The 20,943-nt window shown below is 38.0% G+C and overlaps 1 protein-coding gene across 5 annotated transcripts in view; it reads left to right on the forward strand.

Moving 5' to 3' along the window:
* tsnare1 (T-SNARE Domain Containing 1) overlaps positions 1 to 20,943 on the forward strand; it is a 218,893-nt gene that overhangs the window by 46,189 nt on the left and 151,761 nt on the right. For all 5 annotated transcript variants that reach the window (XR_006404418.1, XM_044358493.1, XM_044358495.1 and 2 more), the window contains exons 4-5: positions 17,252 to 17,329; positions 19,142 to 19,211. Coding sequence is in view for 4 of the 5 variants with exons in the window: in XM_044358493.1 (XP_044214428.1) it covers positions 17,252 to 17,329; positions 19,142 to 19,211 (148 nt within the window). In the remaining variant the exon portion in view is untranslated. The remainder of the gene's footprint in view (positions 1 to 17,251; positions 17,330 to 19,141; positions 19,212 to 20,943) is intronic.

The following is a 20,943-nucleotide window of genomic DNA, read 5'->3' on the forward strand; positions in this document are numbered from 1 at the left end:
CCAAACAAAGTCAATGGCAGAATAAGCTGTTTGGCATTGGCAGAGAAGATTTGGCAAATTTTTCATGGGCGCAACCCACATACTCAGCTCTGCTGCTCATCCCACAAATGCATGTTCCGTGCAAATGTGGCACCATTTAAAAGGGAAATAAACAGGCTTTCCAACAGTATAAGATTTATTGCCAATAAGCATTGTTACAACAAAGAAATAATGTACCAAACACAAATTTCCTTACTTTTTGTGCTACGTTTAGTATAGATATAGGTATGAATAATTAGTACAATATACATAATGGTCATGTAATAAAGTATACAATGTTATATAATGTGCAATCTATGTAATATACACACTATGCAGCAAATAATAAGCACAATAATTAAGAAAGTGTGTAAAGAAAATAAGTGTTATATTTGAATTATGGTTGACTAAATATTATGAACACTTGTTACTGTATAATGCATTTCAACAACACCACAAACCAAACTATAGCCTCCCAAATTACTATAAAATAAATCAAAACAAATAAAATCAGAACATTTTAACCTTTGTGAAGGTATTTTTTTTATTGCAGGGCTGTTGTATTATACTTCATCAGTTGTATCTATGTGTACCTAATAAACTGGTGGGTTAGTGTATGCTACTACTTCTTCTACTACTACTCCCGTAGTTATAATACTGGTAATATGTATTGGTGACAAGATGCAGGTATATTGGGAGTATTTTTTTTTTTTATTTGTTTTGTTTTTTGTAATTTTGATATTTTTAAAAAATCTGAAAGTTGTATTCTCATATCCTATATTTTCACAAATGTAAACTTCTAATTGGATGCAACAAATCAAGGATACAATTATATGGGTGAAAGTTACATCATAAAATCATAATTTTCCAATTTGATAGGCTTGTGCTCATCTGTAGCTTAATCGCCTGCTGAAATTGAATTTCAAATTTGAAAATCAAATCTGAAAGGAAATCACAATGAACTCAAACAAAAACAGTGAGCCTTACATAAAACCAAAATTGCTGTAACCAAAGTTATACTACTGCTTTTGCCTAATTAAGCTGCTGACGTTAAAGAATGTATTATATCAAACTTTTTTTTATCTTTTACAGAAGAGTTTTCCTCTCATTAAAGCTCTCATAATAGCTTCATTTGTCTTACACACAGCTATAATTGTTCTGTGGAAATGTCGTGTTTTGTATCAAATTCTGAACAATTTGTTATTTTTAGAGGTTTTTTACAGTAAAAAAATGAAGGATCATTCCACTCCTATATGAAAGTAATTAAAGTGGCCTGACAGCGTCATGACAATGTGGATGATCCATCAGGCTTAAACAGAAAGCAAATGTGCTGTAACTGAAAAATACTTCTGTTCTGTATGTCAGTGTTAATTGCATTATTTTTCTTTTGATGATAATTTATAACCTAAATTTGCATTAAAGGGAAATCACAAGAAAAATGTTTTATCAACTCAAACACAAACTTAGATTTTTTTGAGTTGGAATCATATGATTGATTCGTTTAAAAAAAAAAAAAAAAAAAAAAGTTTAAGCCAGATCAATTTGATGGCTTAATGTTTATCTTTGCAAACCTTTCATCACACTATTTGCAATTGTTCTATCTCCCACTGAGCAGAGGAATGAGGGAAAATTATAAGGAAGCTTTCATCAAAGAAACAAACTACCTGATCAAATTGCAACATCTGAGCAGCATGGTGTTCAGTCAGACCAGAACAAAGCTTTTCATGATAATGATTTAATGTTGGTTTGAATTTTCCACACGTTCTGGCTGCGAGGGACTTGATAGCGCACCAAACAGAGCAGAACACCTCCAGACGGCTACATGTGGGGGTGATGCTCTACAGTATGTACGTGCGTGTGTTTGTTTGGAGGGTAGAGGTTATGTTCACCTCCTCCCAGTGAAGTCAGGGTGAATCTTTTATGAATTCTAGTGGTTGCTCACACTGCTCTTCAGGTCCTTCAAGCTTGATTCAGTCATATGCTTAAAATAACCCTGTTTGTCCAGTTTCCAGCATCACTGATGTATGAACTTCGGGACTTGATGTAAATTCACATCTGAATTTGAGCTCAATATATAATTTTAGTTATAGTGTATAACAGTGTGATAGCCTTCAAGAAGATGTACTGGCAGTGCCATCCAGTATTTTGGGTCGTTAAGTAGAGTTTGCGAAAACTTAAAAACCTGGGGCCGTATTCATAAAGCTTTCTAATGCAAAGAGTTGCTCCTAGAAATTTCTAAGAAAATTCTTAGAATTATTCTTAGAATTATTCTAAGAATTTCCCCTTACAGTTAAGACTAGATCCTGGTAAAGATAAAAGTTATTCACAAAGCATCTTAATCCTTAAGAGAGGTGAAAAACCTGTAAGGAGTAGGGAGGAGGACTTTTAATGGGCTAAAGAGTATCTTAAGCAGAGACGAAAATGATGGAAAGACAAAGAGGTAGGAGAAATATTCGGAGTTAATGAAACACTACCGATTAGATTGTGCAGGGATAATGTTTGTGGTTGATCTCATCAAAGATGCACTCACATCTCCCACCCAACGCAATCACGCTGTAATGCCAGAAATGAAAGTAAGAAGACCACCAGTTGCCCAAGAAATTTGGAATTCGCTGGCGGCTGGAAAAAAAGATTTACATGCTGCTAATTATATAGACTGGCCAGCACTGAGATGACCAACATGGTAAATGAATGTAAGTAAATAAATATAACAACTATCAGCATGTGAACAGGGTACTGCACAAGTAGGCCTGTGTTTTCAAACATTTCATTAAACATAGATGTTCATTACATTACATTCATTGCTCAGAGTTGCTCTGAGAACTTTCTAACACACTCCTAAACGAGGCCTCCTTGCCAGAAATTTTGAAGCTAAGCTAGGAGCTCTCAGAGAGTATTCTCAGAATGCTGGTGAATACAACCCATTACTTAAATGAACTGTTGCCATCTTGTTTTATTTAATTTCTCTAATACTGACATTGACCCTTTCAATTATAACCTTAAATTTACACCCATTAAAAGTGATTATTAAATAATTATTTAATAAATATCAAATAGACAGCACTGCAATACTGACAGATTCTGAGGTAAATTATAAGTTCCAATATTCTTTAAACCTGTATCAAGTGATTTTTTCGGCCACTTGGGGTCAGTGCAACAAGCTGTATTATTATTATTATTATTATTATTATTGTTTATAGAGCACTTTTCAAAACCCACATTCCAAAGAGTTTCACAAAAGTCAACAAATTTATAAAATCCTCCATTTTTTTCTTTTAGATAAAAGAAATTCCAGTAATGTAATATAAATTAAAATAGAATTGAAAAGAAATAAAAAAATAAATAAAGGACAGATCAAAGAAAAATAAAATCTTAAGTAAAATCAATAAAGGCTCTTCAATAAAAGCATGTTTTAAGAGGAGACTTGACAGATCTCACTGATTTCCTGGAGCAGGTCGAGATCCTCGGGGCCCTTTGGAGTCTCTGTCCTGCTAGTGTTCAGCCAGACCTCTGGAGCAGATCAAAGAGCTCAAACTATGCAGGCTTGTATGATACTAAGAGGTCAGAAATAGAACAGTGTTACTGGCTGCCCCACTTTGTTTTTGTTTTTTCTTTTTTTTTTTTTTCTTTTCTTTTCTGTTCTGTTCTGTTCTGTTCACTGGGAGATGCCCAGGTTGATCATTTTCAAATTCTGCATATATTGGCTTTAAAGAACTTTGAAAGTATTTATTCAGTGCTGTTTTCTAAATAAATAACAACAATTTAACACAGGAAACGATTAATAGAGGATCCCATACTTATAGTTTGTTCATTGAACAATTCAGTTCAGTTTAGAATAGTTCCTTTGTCCCTCAAAAGGAAATTTAAGACAAGTGAGTTTGCAAACACAGATGCCAAAGCAATTTAGTTTATAGAGGCTGCCACTTGGCTTATATGTCTCAGGCTGGGTATGTACCTGTATATTGCTCAAATCCAAGCAGCAACCTGAAAAATGAAGCCAATGCGGAAGCGCCAAAAACTGCAGTTCCTCAAATGGCCACTTGAGGGTGGCTCCAAAAGTGAGTCAGTCCCCATAGACCCCCATGTTAAAATGCCCAACTTTACAGCAGAAATAAACATGTCTACATCCTGGTACAAAAAATGGTTTTAGTCTCTATAGCTAATTTTCTCTGATTTCCCCTTTCATGACGGGGTGTGAAATTTTATATAACTCACCCATTTAAATTTTGTTAAGGCTGAAAGTTATACATAATTAAGGGCGTGGCCGCTTTGAGTGACAGGTGGGTGCCATCACAGGCAAGGCGCTACCATGGCAACAACGTTGGTTAGGTAACATAATCATGGCATAACCCGGGATTCACAGAGTATAGATGGTCAAAATGCAAACTTGAGACATCAAAATGGGAGTCCACAAACCAATGGATGATGTCACAGTGGCTACGTCCGTTATTTTTATACAATCCTACTGAGAACTAAAATCAAACCTTGTCGGCTCCACCTGCAGTGCCAGCTGTTGGGAGCAGGCCAGGTTCTCATTCTCTCAATCAGCTGCCCATTAGCTAAATTGCAGATTTTTGGGAGCAAAATCTGTTTCTCCTCACTGAGGAGAGACAGCCACTGACCTCAGGCATAATGAGATGGGAGCTCTTGATTAAGTTCCTCTCTGATTTGAGAGTATAATTGAACATGTTGCAGATAGCACGTTTGCGCTATCGACAAGCTAAACTGCAAGGCCATGATGGTAATTCATCCCCAGCGTGCTCAGGACTCTCAGTCATTACAGTAGGAGAAATCAGGGCACTTTGTATTGATTATTCAGTGCTTAAAAAAGAGCAACAGAAAATCAACCACACTGCCAAACTGATCATCATATATAATCAGTTCACTGGGGTTTAGTAGTTGGAAATATGCATAGTGATATTCTGCCCTGCAGCTTTCTTTATTCTAATTGCACTTCAGACACTTGCTTATATTTTGACAGCTATATACTGTATGTGGAACAAGTATGGAAAACCGATAAGTGTTTAAAATCAAAACAATATGAAGTCAAACAAACAGTTTATCAATGCATCCTTGTGCTGATTCAGGCTCTGTGACATAAGGGACATTACATGATTTAAAATATATGAAACTGTAAACTGATTTGATAAATCTTTGCATTTTCCTTTCTTAACAAATGTTTAGCTCATCAAACTTTAAACATCTGTTATTCATCAAAATAACAATATCCCTGTAATTATCAAAGATAATTATTAATAATTAAAAAATCAACAAAGTCATTAATGTGTATTAATAATAACAGGGCACCACCCTGAGATCAGGGACCAATAACCAAACAAGGGTGTTCATCCGAAAATGTCAACATCTGAGAAATATTAATATTACAGGATGAACAGTGAAGGTTTTAACCACACTGTTATCACATCTATACACACAATCACCGGAAACTTCTCTCTAAATGCACAACAGAGTTTAATAACACTAGCCATCTCAATTACAAATCAATAACGCTTCAGTTAATAAACATCTATCATGAGACTACAACTATCCAACACAAGCAACAATAAATAACAGCGGTTATAAACAGTAAGACAATATGGTTAATGGCGTCTGCCGGCTTAACACGTGTCTCGATCTACAGCATAACTTGGGGACAGAGCTGAGAGCTGTTACCGAGTTATCTGCTCACCACGTGTGTGTGTGTGTGTGTGTGTGAGTGTAGGAGTGTGTATGTGCATGGTTAGTAAGAGGAGGAAGGAGGTGGAAGCACTAAAGAGCAAAAGATCTCAGTGATTGTGAGGAGAAGTGGCACTTGCTTTTATTTTCACAGAGACGTGGCGTTGTCTGATCTCAATAAATAAAATGCAACCCACGGTCTCACACATGATGACAAGCTAACACAAAGCAGTCCAAGCAGCTGGACAAACACAAATCAGTTGAATTGTGATATCTTGGCTTTTTATCTAGCACCATCATCAGGTCAAAGCTTTTATGTGTGCTGTACTTTGCTTTATGAGCAAATACCTGTAAAAGCCATGACATTCCCATCAGTCTTCGTTGTACTAAATTATAAATCTAAAACTAGATGTGAACATAGTAAACATACCTGCTAAACATTAACATTTATCTCAAAACAACACTTTTCTGAAGTACAGCCTAGACTAGTAAACTCAGTTATGTTAATATTTTATCATATCATTTCCTATTTCTTACACCCCTCACAAGCCTCATAAGCATTTCCAAAATGCCTCTGCAGGGATATAATAGAGGACAAAATCAAAGTTATGACTGTATCAGACACACTGCTTAAAGCACAGAGGGACAAAATTTGTCAAGAGTGATTTTGTGAAGGCAGTGCATATCAGTCTAGCTTTGAAGTGGCATGCTGATATGAGCATGTTAAAGTATCGACATGTTAATGTGAGAGAACGGTTTCAAGTGTGAAAAAGATAAAAAGCTGCTGAAATGATCCAAACCATTGCCCAAACACTGATTGTGAAATAACCCTCCATAGATCCCTCAACTTTCCAGGGAGTTTGTGAAATGAGCATGAAATCATAAGTGCAGATTATGTGTTGTGGGCTCTAATGTGAGAATTACATTCCTCTCCCATGAAAGGATTGTGTGACAATAGCATGAGCAAGGCACACAATTTTCACTAATATGTCAAGTGAAAAAGAAACATAGGTATAACAGAAGATCTTTGGTCAAGGTTAGATTTGAGGTCATTCAAGGGTTTTGGTTGAAAGAACAACAAATGACAGTTTGAGAGTACCCTATTTAAAGAACTGATGTACAGTCCAGTCAGAATTCTTAAGAATGACATATCACATTGCAGTTAGCCTGTGGACAGTCATTGTCACAACTTTGGTTCCATAAATTCTGTGAAGGAGTCAGGAGTAGAAACAAGAAGTAGTGTGGTAGTGATGAAGAGAACTGTTGCTGGAGTGATGTATGAATCCAAACACTGTGATAGTTCTATTTTGCAGGTGTTTCACCCTTTAATAGACTTTGCCACTGGTTAATGAGGCTGATGAGTGGTAACATGCCTTATGAATATGTGGCAACTCTGCCACTTAGCTCCCTTTTGAAGCTTACTTAAGATCCTATTTTCATGATGGCGCAGGGTACAAAACGCAGTGGCACACTGGCAAACTGCTATTTTCCTGCAGCGCAATGAGGTTATTTCCCTGACCGCACAAGTTTGGTATCTTGGTTACTTGCTATGCACCACAGGGGGAGGAGAGGCATGGTAGAAGGTGCGGTGATCTCAATCCAGTGGCGCACTGCAATCTTGATCCCAAGAATGAGTTGATTATTAGATGGATCATTGTGATGCTGAGTAAATCACACATGGAAAACATGGTGATTACCGGATCATCAACGTGTCCAGAAAAGTGAATTCAACTTAAAAAAGACATCATCTGCTCTTGGCAGCATATTTGAGCTGCTATATTCATGTTGGAAACTCTTTATGTCCCAGCCAATAATATGTTTCCTCTGAGGAAAACTCCCCACAAGATTCCCTTGTCCCTGTCAGTGCCAATATAATTGGCCGCAATTGTCACAGCCTCTAACGTACCCATCTGTAATGTATGATAATGTATTCTTTCTTATCCCACCCTGGCACACCTGGCCACAAAAATGGCCAGGTGTGCCAGGCCTGGCCAAAAGTACACTGGGCATGCTGCACAGGGCGCGCTTGACTGTGATCTGTGCAGCGTTGCTGGGTTCAGGGAAATAGGGCCCCTTGAGTCAAGATGCCAAAGTCTTCAACAAACAGAATAACTGGTGTCACTGTAAGTTACATAATGAACAGACCTGCTCCGTCTGCTCTGATGCTATGGCGAAGGATTGTAACTACACTACACTGGTGTAGGGGTAGCAGCAGTGGGCTTTATCAAGTCTATCTGCTCTGTCAGCTTGGCATCAATGATGAAGGCAGCTTAGTTCAACAGCAAATTAATGGCTGGCTATTGTCACGATCAGAATGCTAGTTGAGGTGGCCAGGGTTCAGGTAATGCTTGCATCCTTGTCTTGTGCTTTACAATCAGGGTATTTAGCAGGCTTAGTGCAAATTCAGCAAATCATTTTACCAGTGCTACCTGTGTTGTGGCAGTATGACATGAAATATGACCAACGACTCCCTGAGGAGGACCTGACATCCTTTTTAGATGAGGAAACTCCTAAACACAGTAGTACATGCAATTGCAAAAATCGGTGATTTCAATATTCATGTTGATGATGCATCAGATAAATTTGTGTTTGAGTCTTTAGGTACTACTCAATCTTTAAATTTAATGCAAGATATATCAGGGCCAACCTATAATCACGGTCACACTTTTGATTTGGTTTTTACTATGGGTCTGAATCTTAATACTCTATTTATTAATGACTTTTTCGTGTCTGACCACAAATGTATCATTTTTGATACTGTCTTCAATGCTGACACCCAATCCATCAAATACATGACCCATTCTCTCACACTCAACAGCCACTGTGCAGATAAATTTGCCTTTGTCTATGCAGACCTTAGTAAGGCTATGGCTTCCCCTACCCAGACCAATGACTTAGTCTGCTCCTTTAATAACCTCTGTTTGTCAATCCTAGATGTTATTGCTCCACTTAAAAACAAATCTATTTATACTCTTAACTCATCCCTTTGGATGAACGATGACATACACTGTCTTAAAAGAGAGTGCAGAATGGTAGAGTGTAGGTGGAAACACACTAAACTGGAGGTTCATTTTATTCACATGAAGGAACTACTTTCATATTTTAGTAAGAAAGTGAAAGAGGCAAGAAGTGCTTATTTTTGATTTGATTGATAAAAAAAAATCCCAGAGCTTTGTTTAGCACTATTGACAGATTTGTTAACCCTGCCCCTCCCCTGTACCGGTCTTTTCAAATAATGATTGTGAAATGTTTTTATCAATTTTTGTGGACAACGTCACTGATATAAGGTCTAAAATATTGTCCTCCTGTACCCCTGAAGTAGAGTGTCCAAATGACCTTAGCAAACTCTCCACGTCGCTAGACTGCCTAACAGCTATCAAGGACTTGATGTCAGATAACTTCCTTTAACTTAACCCTGACAAAACAGAAGTCCTTATTATAGGCCTTGGGAGCATTTCTGAGAAAACACAGCAGTGTATCGGTCCTTTAGCAGCAAATGTTAAGCGAGCCTAGGAGTTTTCTTTGACCAACACATGAACTTTTAGTGGCACATAAAGAAAGTGGTCCAATTCTGTTTCTTCCAACTAAGAAACATTGTGAAAATCAAAACTATACTGTCCTTTCAACATCTGGAAAAAAATCATTCATGTTTTTGTCTCCTCCTGTCTTGATTATTGTAACACAATGTTCACAACCCTGAGTTGCTCTTCTGTGTCATAACTCCAGTTGGACCAAAATGTGACCACCAGACTGTTAACTACTACATAATGTACGTCACACATCACACCAGTGTTGGCAAATCTTTACTGGTTTCCCATAGAATATAGAGTTGATTTTAAAATTCTTTTGATTACCTATAAAGTACTACACGGGCTGGCCCCACTTTATGTTTCTGAATTATTGTGTCCCCTTGCCACGGTGAGATCACTGAGGTCTACTGCCCTATGCCTTCTGGCTGTCCTGAAATCTAGGCTTAAAACCAAAGGTCACTGTGCTTTTCCCCTAGTTATAAAAAATGGTGAGTCAGCTGATAGTTTTAAGAAGCTATTAAAAACTCACCTGTTTCATAAGCACTTTGTCCTGTAATGTGTGATTGCTCTCTGTGTAGCTTTTATTGTTTTTATTGTTTGTGTATCTGACTTCTGTGTTTGCCCACTGTAAAGTTTTATGGTTTTTATTGTTTTTTTATATTGATATTTCCTGTTTTTGACTTTCTATTTTTTTTCAATTGTTTGCATTGTACAACCCCTTGTAACTCTAGTTTTGAAAGGCGCTTTACAAATAAAGTACTTACTTACGTAGTTACTTACCTACTGACAATTACAGGTCCCCCAGGTGGCAGTCAACTTGATGACCCTTTGTTCCTTACCTCCTGTCCATGATGTAACTATTATCAGCACTACAGGGTTGGATCCCCAAGCAGAGATCATCCGTCCGCAGATGTTGCAGGTTTCCATTATTCATAAAGAGAAACTGGCAGAGGTCATTGAGGTGATACTCCACCTCGTGAATGGTGGCTGTAGTCAGCTTGGATTCACTGTGTTTATGATGAATTTCAATGTTGACCCAGTCACGCTAGTAGCTTGAGCTGTTGTGATATTTTTCAATTGAAGATTATTGACATACTGGTGTTTGTTGTTGTTTTTGTAGCCATAAGTCTTAATGCACCATTAGACCAAGGTGCTGGTCTGGGGAAGCTTTAAACCTCACAGTGTCACTGGAAATGACAGGAGGAGGAGGTCAGGTGGTCACAAAATAATTAGAAATCATTCTCTGGGGAATATGATTACCTGATTTAGAGAAAATCTGGCCCACTGTTTAGGAGATTATTTGCGCTGGACCAAGGTTTGGGCCAATGAATCAAGTAATGGACATTGCCATTGGTGTGTCAGTTTGCAGGACAAGAATTATTATAATTTTACTGGTTACTTCAAGAATATGTATCTAAAACAGTCTGGTAAGGGTCAAGTGTAGGGTTAATGCTTTAAATTTGGTAAAAATAAACCTCTGACTTGACAATGGCTGTAGTGCCTGTATAAAACAAAATTGTAACCTGGATTATAGCATTTGAAGGTGAACCTATCCTTCTACCCACCCACCCAACCTCTACTCCAACAACTTCAAATTCACTGTGCTATTCACTAATTAACTAAACTTAACTAATTTAACTACTTTGTCTAACTACTGCATCACATAGTTCTAGTGATTTTGCCTTCATGTAATCCTCTCTTGGTGAGGAAACGTGTCTCTAACTTGTCATGCATACAGCATATTATTAGCATTTCACACATTATAGTCATCCATAAGTTTTATAAAGGCTGCTTCCATCCCAGTTTCACTGCAACATCAACAACAGAGTATATGGACATGCATAGAAATGACAGAGTCACCAAGAGTTACCCCATGATGAAGGTAGAATAAGTGCAACGATGACTTTCTTTTCATTTTCATCAGCCTGTGCAGAGTAGGAATATGGGATCCTAGTGCTGACTAGGAAACACATACATAGACACACACTTCAGTCATACACCCATTCTGCAAGCCCATCATTGGCCCGACCTCTTCCACTGTAGCATGAACACTGGATATCCATCCATCACAGTAAATGAAAGGTGGATAAAGCGCGCGCTAAATATGTGTGTGTGCTGAGATAACATTAAAAACGCACTAAAGGTCTTTTCAGTTGAAAAATTACCCATTTCCAAATGTATCACAATCTTGTAATGCTGCTCAACTGACTGCATGCAATCATGTTATTACCTGGACAATTTGTCAGTATATCTCAGTGAGTGGAGTTAATGACTTGTGATATACAGTGGAGGTCTCTCAACCCTGCATTTAGTTCTTCTTCCTGCACACACTCTGTTTCATTGTCCAGCTCTGTGTTGCGTTTGAGCCATGTTAGTTGTGGCTGAAGGTGCTGTGGTACTCACAGTGTTTTGTCACAGTCTGCTGCTGCCATAAATCGCTTGAAACGTTTGTGGCTGTTGGATTAGTGATGAGCAGAAGGGAGGCATGCTCATTTACAACCTGGGCAGTGAGGGACAGAAGATTTTTAGGGCTCTCAGAAGCACCGCTACATATGTCATGAAGATTTCACTCCCCCATACTCTCATATTTAGGTATGAAGCCTATTATGTAGCCAACCTGAGACGCTTAGCTAGCCTCTGTTAGTTGGCTGAGCACACTAATAACCCAAAGGTCAGAGATAAAATGCTAATGTCTCCCTGATGATCTGACTCTGGCAAAGGCTGTGAAAATAGCATTCTAGATTGAAACTGTGGCCAGATTAGCATCTCAGCTGGTGCTGACGACTTCTATTGCTGTGAAAACTCAACTAAAATTGGCATTGTGGGTACACTCACCTTCTCTTACCAGCTCAACTAACCTGGATCCTAGAGATTACAGCCTACTCCCTAGACTTCCTCCTCCAGCACACCAAAAACATGGCCCCCTTGATGTGAGCTTCTGAAAAAGGGGCTCAACGTGGATCTGGGACATACAGTATAGTTAGCGCATAGTGGCAGAATAATCCACATGGTTGGTAACTTGCAGTCTACCCAGATTAACTAATTTAATTGCAAGTTCATGCATAATTTTATTGTTCCAAGGGGCATGTTGTCTATGAGTCACATCAGTCAGGGGTGTAGTTACTGCGGTAAACACAGCATTTTGAGGTTGTTGTTAGAGTTAGAGTTTGTATGTGCAGAACACAATAAAGTAACGTGTGTGAAATGGAGCCAACGTCCACAAGTTATTAAAAGTGACACTGCTTTGTCTGTGGCTTCACCTCTGCCTGTCTCTCTCTTTATTTCATGCCAATATTTATTTCCCGCTCTCCTGCAACACCAGGACTTTAGCATTCTCACACCTCTACATTTTATCTATACCCCTGTACTTTTGATCATGTCAGAAAAAAATTGCCAATTGCAGTCATTTGCGGGTGCACTACTTGACAAAAGGGTGGGTGAGATGGTTTGAGTGTGAAGCTTACACAGGTCGTGATGTTGATCTCAGCCTGCTGTAATGGCTCCAGGCCATTAACCCTCCCTGTCATTTGCAATGACGTGCTTTTGAACAAGGAAAATGGCCCTGCCCACATAACTTATGCGGCACTCACCACTCTTGCTGCCAGCCTGTGGCTTAGTGCCATGCCTTTTTCCCCGTCCAGTCTATCATCATCACTGCAGTTAGATTCTACATTAGAGGCTCCCGCCTTTGAAGTCCATTCAATTTCTACATCTATTCATTATAATAACAAAACATGCTATTTCAATATAATTACTGTACATGCCAATTTTGCTACTATCTTATCACTAATTAATGCAACTTTGATGTGGCAGTTATTAAACTCTACATTTATTCTTTTATAGTACCCTTTGTCAGCATGGCCTGATGCGCTTTATGATGATATTTCTCAATTGTTTAAATAAAACAAAAGGCATGTAGACACACACAGAGGCGACAATCTGGGAATGTACAGAACTGTAACATCAGAGAATTGAGAGAGTTGCTTAAATGACTACTTTTGTTAGGCTCTATATGTGCAAGTCACCTGTCGGGTATAGATAATACATCCAAACCAACTTGGGACCACTGCCAATTATTTTGGGCTCCCATATGTTTTTTCTAATATCTTGCCCACAGTGGAAAAATATTGTAATGCAGTGCAAGTTTTATAGTAAAAAGACTTTTCTGTCAGATTGCTACGTGTTTAATTTCCCAGATGTTCCTATTTTTCTGATTTTTAGGTGTAAATGGACCAATCAACCTCTATCTTAAAAGCAAATCTTGGATCATAACTATTTATTTATAGGGGGCCAGTTCACATTAATCATCATTTATATATTAACAACATTAATGTAAATGTGAGGTGGTTAGCTCAACGGCTAATTCGCACAGAAAACAACAGTGAACAGTTTTACTTACAACAGTTAACAGTTTTACTTGCTACTAATTACTGAGGTCAACAACTGTTTCAACAGTTGAATAAAACAATAGTTGTTGTGTAGTTTTAGTCCCTGTATTAAAATATCTGTCAATCATTTTATGTCAAGTTTTAATCTTCTATTTTGAATTTTGTTAGTGGGACTGCCCTTCTGTTTACATTACATCTTTTCTGTTTGGAGCCAATTCCTTCCAAATAAGGAAACATGCCCTACTACTAACACCGAGCAGTTCACACTTGGGCTAACATAAGCTATTTTAGTTAAATTATCCTAAAACATAGTTATCAAATAACATTAAACTTACCAAAATATAGCCTAGCGTCTGTAGTCCAGAGCCAGAGACAACAGCAGGTGAGCCAACTGTCAGTCATGGCTGTCAATCATCAAAGCTTCCTCAAATCTTATGGACGGAGTATAGGACACCACACTCTTTAATGCCATGTGATAGAACAACACTTCTTTCATTCAAATGCGAGGAGGTGAATTCTACAGAGACATGGCTGAGTGTCTCACCCCAGACCCTCAAACAGACCTCTTTCCCAAGTGGAGGTGTGACAACATGACACTGACCAAAGTTAAACACTGTGACAAAATGGAGATTAAAGAGACCTCCTAAGAGACCATTTTTGACCAATAACTAAATTATGGCCTGAACAAAAAGCCTAAAATGTCCTGAAGGACATTCATAGAGTCTCCCTCTGTATATCTGAGCCAAATCTGAATTTCATTTGATTTAAAGGTCTAATCATGATGTAAATCATGTAATGTTGTTTGGTATCTCATAAAAATGCTTAAAGAACAGTATAACTTTAATAGCTGTGCCATAGTCTGTTGAAGAGAGTTTTATTATTATTATTATTATTATTATCATTCCATTTTATTACATGTGACAATACTGTCCTCCATTGATAAGGTTAGAACTTCATATTGAATTTTTAAATGTTATGACAGAGTTAGGCTAATGAATGTTGTATGGTCACTATGCAATGGTACTTCAAAATCACCTAAGTGTTTAACTTTGGATCTTCTAACGTTATAGACAATCATATTTTAACAGTTAAATTAGATAAGTAGTAACATTGATATGCCCATCTCAAGTCAAAAGTATCAGACACACTTTAAAGGTCCCACACAAACAAAATAAATATTCATCAGAACTTATTATTTAGTATTTCTAGTGAGAAGTTGACACTTTTTGAATGGGTGACTATTGGAGCCAGCATCCAGTGGCCGTACTTGAGGGTTGGCTTCAGCCTCAAGTTGTAGTAGTTGCTGCTTGATGTCTGCCTGCCAGCCTCAGCAGGGAGGGTTTGTTTGTTGTAACTCTGGCTCAGCACAAGTGGATAAGCATATAGTTGTCTCAGAGGATACAGTGTTCAAGAGGAAAGCAAAATCCTAGAGCCGTTTCTGAGCACACCAAAAGGTGTTGATTGCTGTGAGGTACCTATAAATGCTCAGGGGTCATGTAGATATTAATAATGTGCATTGAATTAATATATCATACAGACTTATTGAAAATATTGACTTGCTGGTGACACAAGATGAAGTCAGGGGGTCACAAAGTCATTAGGATTTATCCTCTGGGGAATCTGGATGCCTTTGCCAAATTTCATAATAATTCATTTAACAGTAGGGATGTCTCACTCAAAACCAAAACAGTCAACCTCATAATGGCACCAGATGAAATATCAGCATAATCCCAAAATCATTTGGGATCTGTACAAACCGTCATGATGGTAACCCATCCAATATTTGAGATATTTCAGTCTGGACTAAGCCGTCCAACATTGTGATCCCACAGCCATGGGGCTAATGTGGCTGAAAAAAGGTCTGCATTATGTGGCATTTATTCAAATATCTGTATTACTTAAATTAAAACATGCTTTAACATCAAATCACTGTCTTTTTTCAGTAATAGACTTAAAAGATTATTTAAGTACTAGACAGTGCTACCTAGAATATGTGTAATTTGTATTACTTAATTATTCAGGTGCCAGGTACCTCACATTCCCAAAGGAAAAATCTTCACACCATGTTCAGTTCAGAATATTTTATGGAAAAAAGATGTCACAGCATTGAGGCCTCATATTATTTGATCAACAAAGTAAAATCTGGGAAGTGCAGTGCAAAAGCATCACAGCAAGGACTACTTAGCCTCTAACTAAGAAAAGAAATAAATAAGTAAACCCTCATGGATTACTGTGTGATTTAAAGCTGTACAAGGCAGCTTTGGAATTTGACAGCCTCAGTTAGAGGCAGTGAGAGATGACCACAGAATGTTGAAGAACACGGACATAGCATCCACTATAGGTTCCTGAAGGGACATTTTTCAGCTGGGATGTGGGTTTACTGCTCATCGCCATCTGTGTCAGTTACTGGAGCCAGATAATACATGTTCAGAGGAGCGAGAACATGTGAACTCTTCAATACCTTTAATAAAACTGTTTTTTACGTTTCCCTCCCACCACCACCACAGTTAAGAAGTATCACTAGAAAGGACCACGAAAAAACATGGCGAAACATGACTGTCGCCTGTTTACACATCCAGCAGGCACAGATTTACATTAGCATTCATTTGCATTCATTTGATAAAGGTCAGTTTCCACTGTCCTTTTAGCTCTGTTTTGGTCTCCACCATCTCCTGAGAAAAAATATTAGCAATGCAGGGTCGTCTGGCAAAAAAATGTAACCTGATTAAACTTTTGCTGCAATGCAAGGTTATCTGGTAAGGCACTGCGTTGGGCAATCACATACATAGAAGCCCATATTCTTGGTGGATTACTTTAGTAATGTGAACTCCGTATTTCTACTGTTTACCTTGCAAATATCACAAGTAAAGATGAAATAGTCGCTGCTGTGATCACTTTCCAGAGTAGAAGAATCATGTCCATGAGTGTTACAAACCATTCTGCAGTGTTTTGGCATCTGATAAGCCTTTAAACACATGGATTGTATTTAATTGTCTCACCGGTACCTTAAACAACCGGCCCCCACCAACGCAGACCCTTGCATTGTTTTAACACAGGGCTACTTTTGAATGCAGCCTGTATAACGTAAATTTCCTGTTCACTAGCTAGTCTTTAACTTTGCAGGCCAGCCAGACTAAAATGGGTGGTACTGCAGAGTTTGTGATAATTCTTTGTGAGTTTGTCACTATAAGCGACCCCTTTCACACATAATCATTAGGAAAAAAGATGGAAAAATACAAAGAAAGAACAAACTGCAACAACTTAGTTGTGGTCGCTTTCAGATGGCCTATTGTTAAGCAAGGGAACAGTAATGATGCCTCCTGCTAACAATAATGCCCTCTGCTGGGGGAGGAATTCAATAAATATCACTGCATGTTACACTTTTGACCTTTGAGATATCAAGTGTGATGGACAAACAAGAAAAGCACAAACAAAACAACTAGACAGACAGTCAGACACTTACCCATATCCCCCTCAGCGATGAGAATGTTCAGACCTGAATATATTTATGTTTTTTATTTCATCGAAGCAGTCTCTACATGCTGTCACTGTGTGTGTGTGTGGTCAGCTCTGTGTCTGCTGCAGTGTCACGCTCCACTGGGCTGAGAAGTGTTTGCTGATATCATGTTTTCTCCAAAGCCACACAGGTCAGCCCCTCAGAACTGCAAGATGTATTTCAAGAGACCTCCTCCAATATCTTCCAGATCAACGCCAACGGTAAAATGAACATTCATCAGTAAAACTGTGTGTGTGTGTGTGTGTGCATTTGTTCTTGTGGTGCTGTCTTGAGAGAACCACTTTGACACCCTTTGACCGAGGGCATTCTGGCCAGTCCTCCTCTTTTTCAAATACGTTTTAGGAGGAGCGTTAGTACTGGGTTTAAATTTGGACTAAGTTTAGTTCAGAATCTTGGCTTTGGTCTGAAGTAGAAGTAATGCTAAATTTAATGTGTTAAGGTTAGTTTAAGATTTATGGTTGAGTCCAGGGTTCAGACTATTATTAGTATCAGATTTAAATTTTAGTTTTGGTAAGTTTAGCATTTTGAAAGTAGCACTAAATTTAAATTAGGGTTAAAAGTAGTTTCAGATCAAAGCTCGATATGAGGGTTCTGATTAGTTATTAGTTCCAGGTTTAAATTCAGGATACATTTCAGTTCAGAATTATGGTTTTGGATTAGTGTTAAGAATAAAACTACTAAGTGGAGTTCAGGGTTCAGGGTTAGGGTTAAGGGTAAGGTTAGGTTAGGCTAGTCTAGTTTGCCATTAGAGCTCCATGTGTCCATTCTTGACTTACTAAAAGAGATATGGATAAAAAAGTTTTGAGATGGTCCCTTAAATAACAGAATATACTGTATATCACAATTAAGAGTTAAGACTTTAAGTTAGTTCATTTTTTAATAATTATTTGAATCCAATTAAGACTTGCATTACTTTTACAGAATAAAGTACTCATCAGGACTTGCATGTACTGAACATACAGTCAGGGTGCAATTTGTGAAAAAATCTGGTGGGCAGTGAGGGGGTTGAATCAGAACCACAGTGAGCCTATACAGACTACGACAGACTACTTACAAACTTAAATTAAACAATTACAAAACTTGAAATTGACCACTGCATTTTCAAGAAATTTTTTAATCCATTAAAAACATTTTAAATCATCAAGTGGTGTGATATTTTCACTCTCAGCGATGTGATGTCAAGTTCATGCCTTGTCCTTTCCTCATGCAGACACATAGGAGATGTGATCATGTATAACACAACAAAAGATTGCATGCTTATTTAACATGGCAGAATTAAATCACCTGACACTCCTTTCAGTACTGTGGACAGTGCCACTTGGCCAGACGTGCCAATACACTTAATCGCATTCTTGCAAGTCATTGGTTAATTCAGCCCCATACGTAGCACACAGCAAACTTCAATATTGAATAGAAAATAATCACAACATGCAATAACACAACATGCTGTCATCATAAAAATAAATAGGCTACAGTAGATGTCTACTTGTCAGACTAAGAAAACAGTCTACTTTGATGACGGACTTCTGGCTTCTTTTTATTCCTTTCCTGTGGAGGGGTCACCTTTGGTGTGTCGCCCCTCTTTTACCCACAACTCTGAAAATCTATAAGCAGGGAAGGAGGAAACCCCTGGTCCATTTACTGCGTCATCATGTAGCCTAGGCATGATGTCATCTCTATTGTCATGCAAGCACTGACAGTGAAAATCAATTTCTGATTTTATTGTTTGCACTGATGACAGTTCTCACGTCGCAGTGCTTAGATTTTTTTTTATTTGCCTATTTTTTATTTTAGATATTTTATATGGTCTATGGGTGAAGTAGCATAAATCACTGAGGGGGATACATTTGTCCCCACTGGGGATAAAAATAACTCAGCAGTGGCAGGGATATATTGACCAGAGAAGGGGATATCCCCCCCCCCGGCAAATTGCACCCTACTGGCAGAAGTGCGTGAGTGTGTTTGTGAGTGCGGCACATACTCTAAATGTTTTTGTTCCATTGTTCCTCCAGTTGTCACACTAGAGAAGAATCTTCAATCACTGGGAACATCTAGAGATACAGCAGAGCTACGACAGAGTCTGTGAGTAATTCACACACACACACACGCATACACACACTTCTAAATACAGTCTTGGTCGTCCAGCTCAGTGCAAGGGTTACATTTATCTCTGCTTTATGGAAAACTGCTTATTTTCTCTTTGTTTCATCGCCCTCTTTCATATTGATTATTCTTTTTTAGTTGAGCTGCCAGCAATTACCAGATTCAACACTGATGACAAAGTGGCCAATCTAAGATGATTGCATCTGTTTAAAATGCATTACATCCCACTGTGTTGGCTGGCATGTCATCAATTCTATCGAACATTTTTTATGATCGCCTTGGAAACTTACTGACAATGCTTGGCTGCTTTTATTTTTAACTTCCCATTTTCCTTCAGCAGTATTGACGATGGATGCAAACAACACATCCAGTGCCTCCAACTGATGCAAATTACATCCAGTATGATGCTTTGTGTTATTCAGCAGCTCTCAGTGTTTTGAAAGATTGTTCCAGAACACAGTCAGGAGGCTTCCTGTTTTTTTTCAAGAATTTCATGGTGACTTTCAGAGCTCATTAACTAGAGGCTTTTGTTTTGAACAGTAGGTTTCAACGATGCAGCAGTTTTCTGTTGTCGCCTGTGACAGACCTTAACATCAACTGATTCGGACACATTTTGATCACATTCAACATTCAACAACAGAATATAATAATAATTAACATTATCCTGCATGAAGGTGGATAGTTCTATCGTCCCAACATGTTGTGTGCTGATTTTAAGCCATTTTACCCTGACATAAGGAAAATTAAATCCATTTTAAACATAAAATATCACAAAAAAAGTATAAACATCTCTCATGCACCTACAGTGTTTTGAAAGTACCAGACTGAAAGAGCCAACCTCAAGCTTTCTTGATGAGAGTCTATTGACTGAACTGTCATTTTCCTTGTGAATGTCTATTGACCGAGCTGTTGTTTTCCTTGTGAGGGTCTATTGATTGAAATGCTATTTGACCAAAGCGAGTACCTATGAGGTTTGCATGAAAGTGGTCATTTTCAAAGAAAATTGGCACAAATGGTGGCCATATAGGCAACTTCAGGTAAACAATACTGAAGTTTTGAAGAAGGAGAAGACATTGGTTCTAGAAGTAATTTTCTCTCACAATGATGTCTTAAACTGAGAAAACTGTCTCACCAGAAGTGTCCATTTAGTAGCTGTTCTGGAGCTTTTGATCAGCTCACATGATCTTCATGAGCAGATGAAGTTGGCCAGTTGCCATGGAATTGTATATGTTCAAATTTACATATTTTAGTAGTAATAGTAATATTGTATTATTTCTGAACCGCTGTTTCCAAGAATTAACTTTGAACCTCAGAGTTTATCAATGGGTGCTCATATTTTGTACTGATGATATAACCAGGAGAGTTTCATGTCTATCCGAGCCTCAGAAACACTCCCAACATTGTCTATGCAAAAAATCAATAGGACACTGGATGCCCAAAATAATTTCTCCCACTTCTCACCTCTACTGGCAAAGTAATTTAAGTTAGGATTGTACTCCTAAACATGTACTTGCAGTGTATTCCTTTTTGCTATATGCAAGTTGAGCTCATTAATGCATCACTGATTTATAAGATTAATAACCTCCACAAAGGGCATGAGTTAGGTTTGAGTTTCAGAAGTAGATGGGACAGATGTTTAGGCTGGTGTCAGACCAGACCACCAAAAATCTACAATCATTGGTTCCTTCTAAATACATAAATAACAAATATA

The sequence above is a fragment of the Thunnus albacares genome, chromosome 8, assembly GCF_914725855.1.
Source record: "Thunnus albacares chromosome 8, fThuAlb1.1, whole genome shotgun sequence".
NCBI classification, from domain to species: domain Eukaryota; kingdom Metazoa; phylum Chordata; class Actinopteri; order Scombriformes; family Scombridae; genus Thunnus; species Thunnus albacares.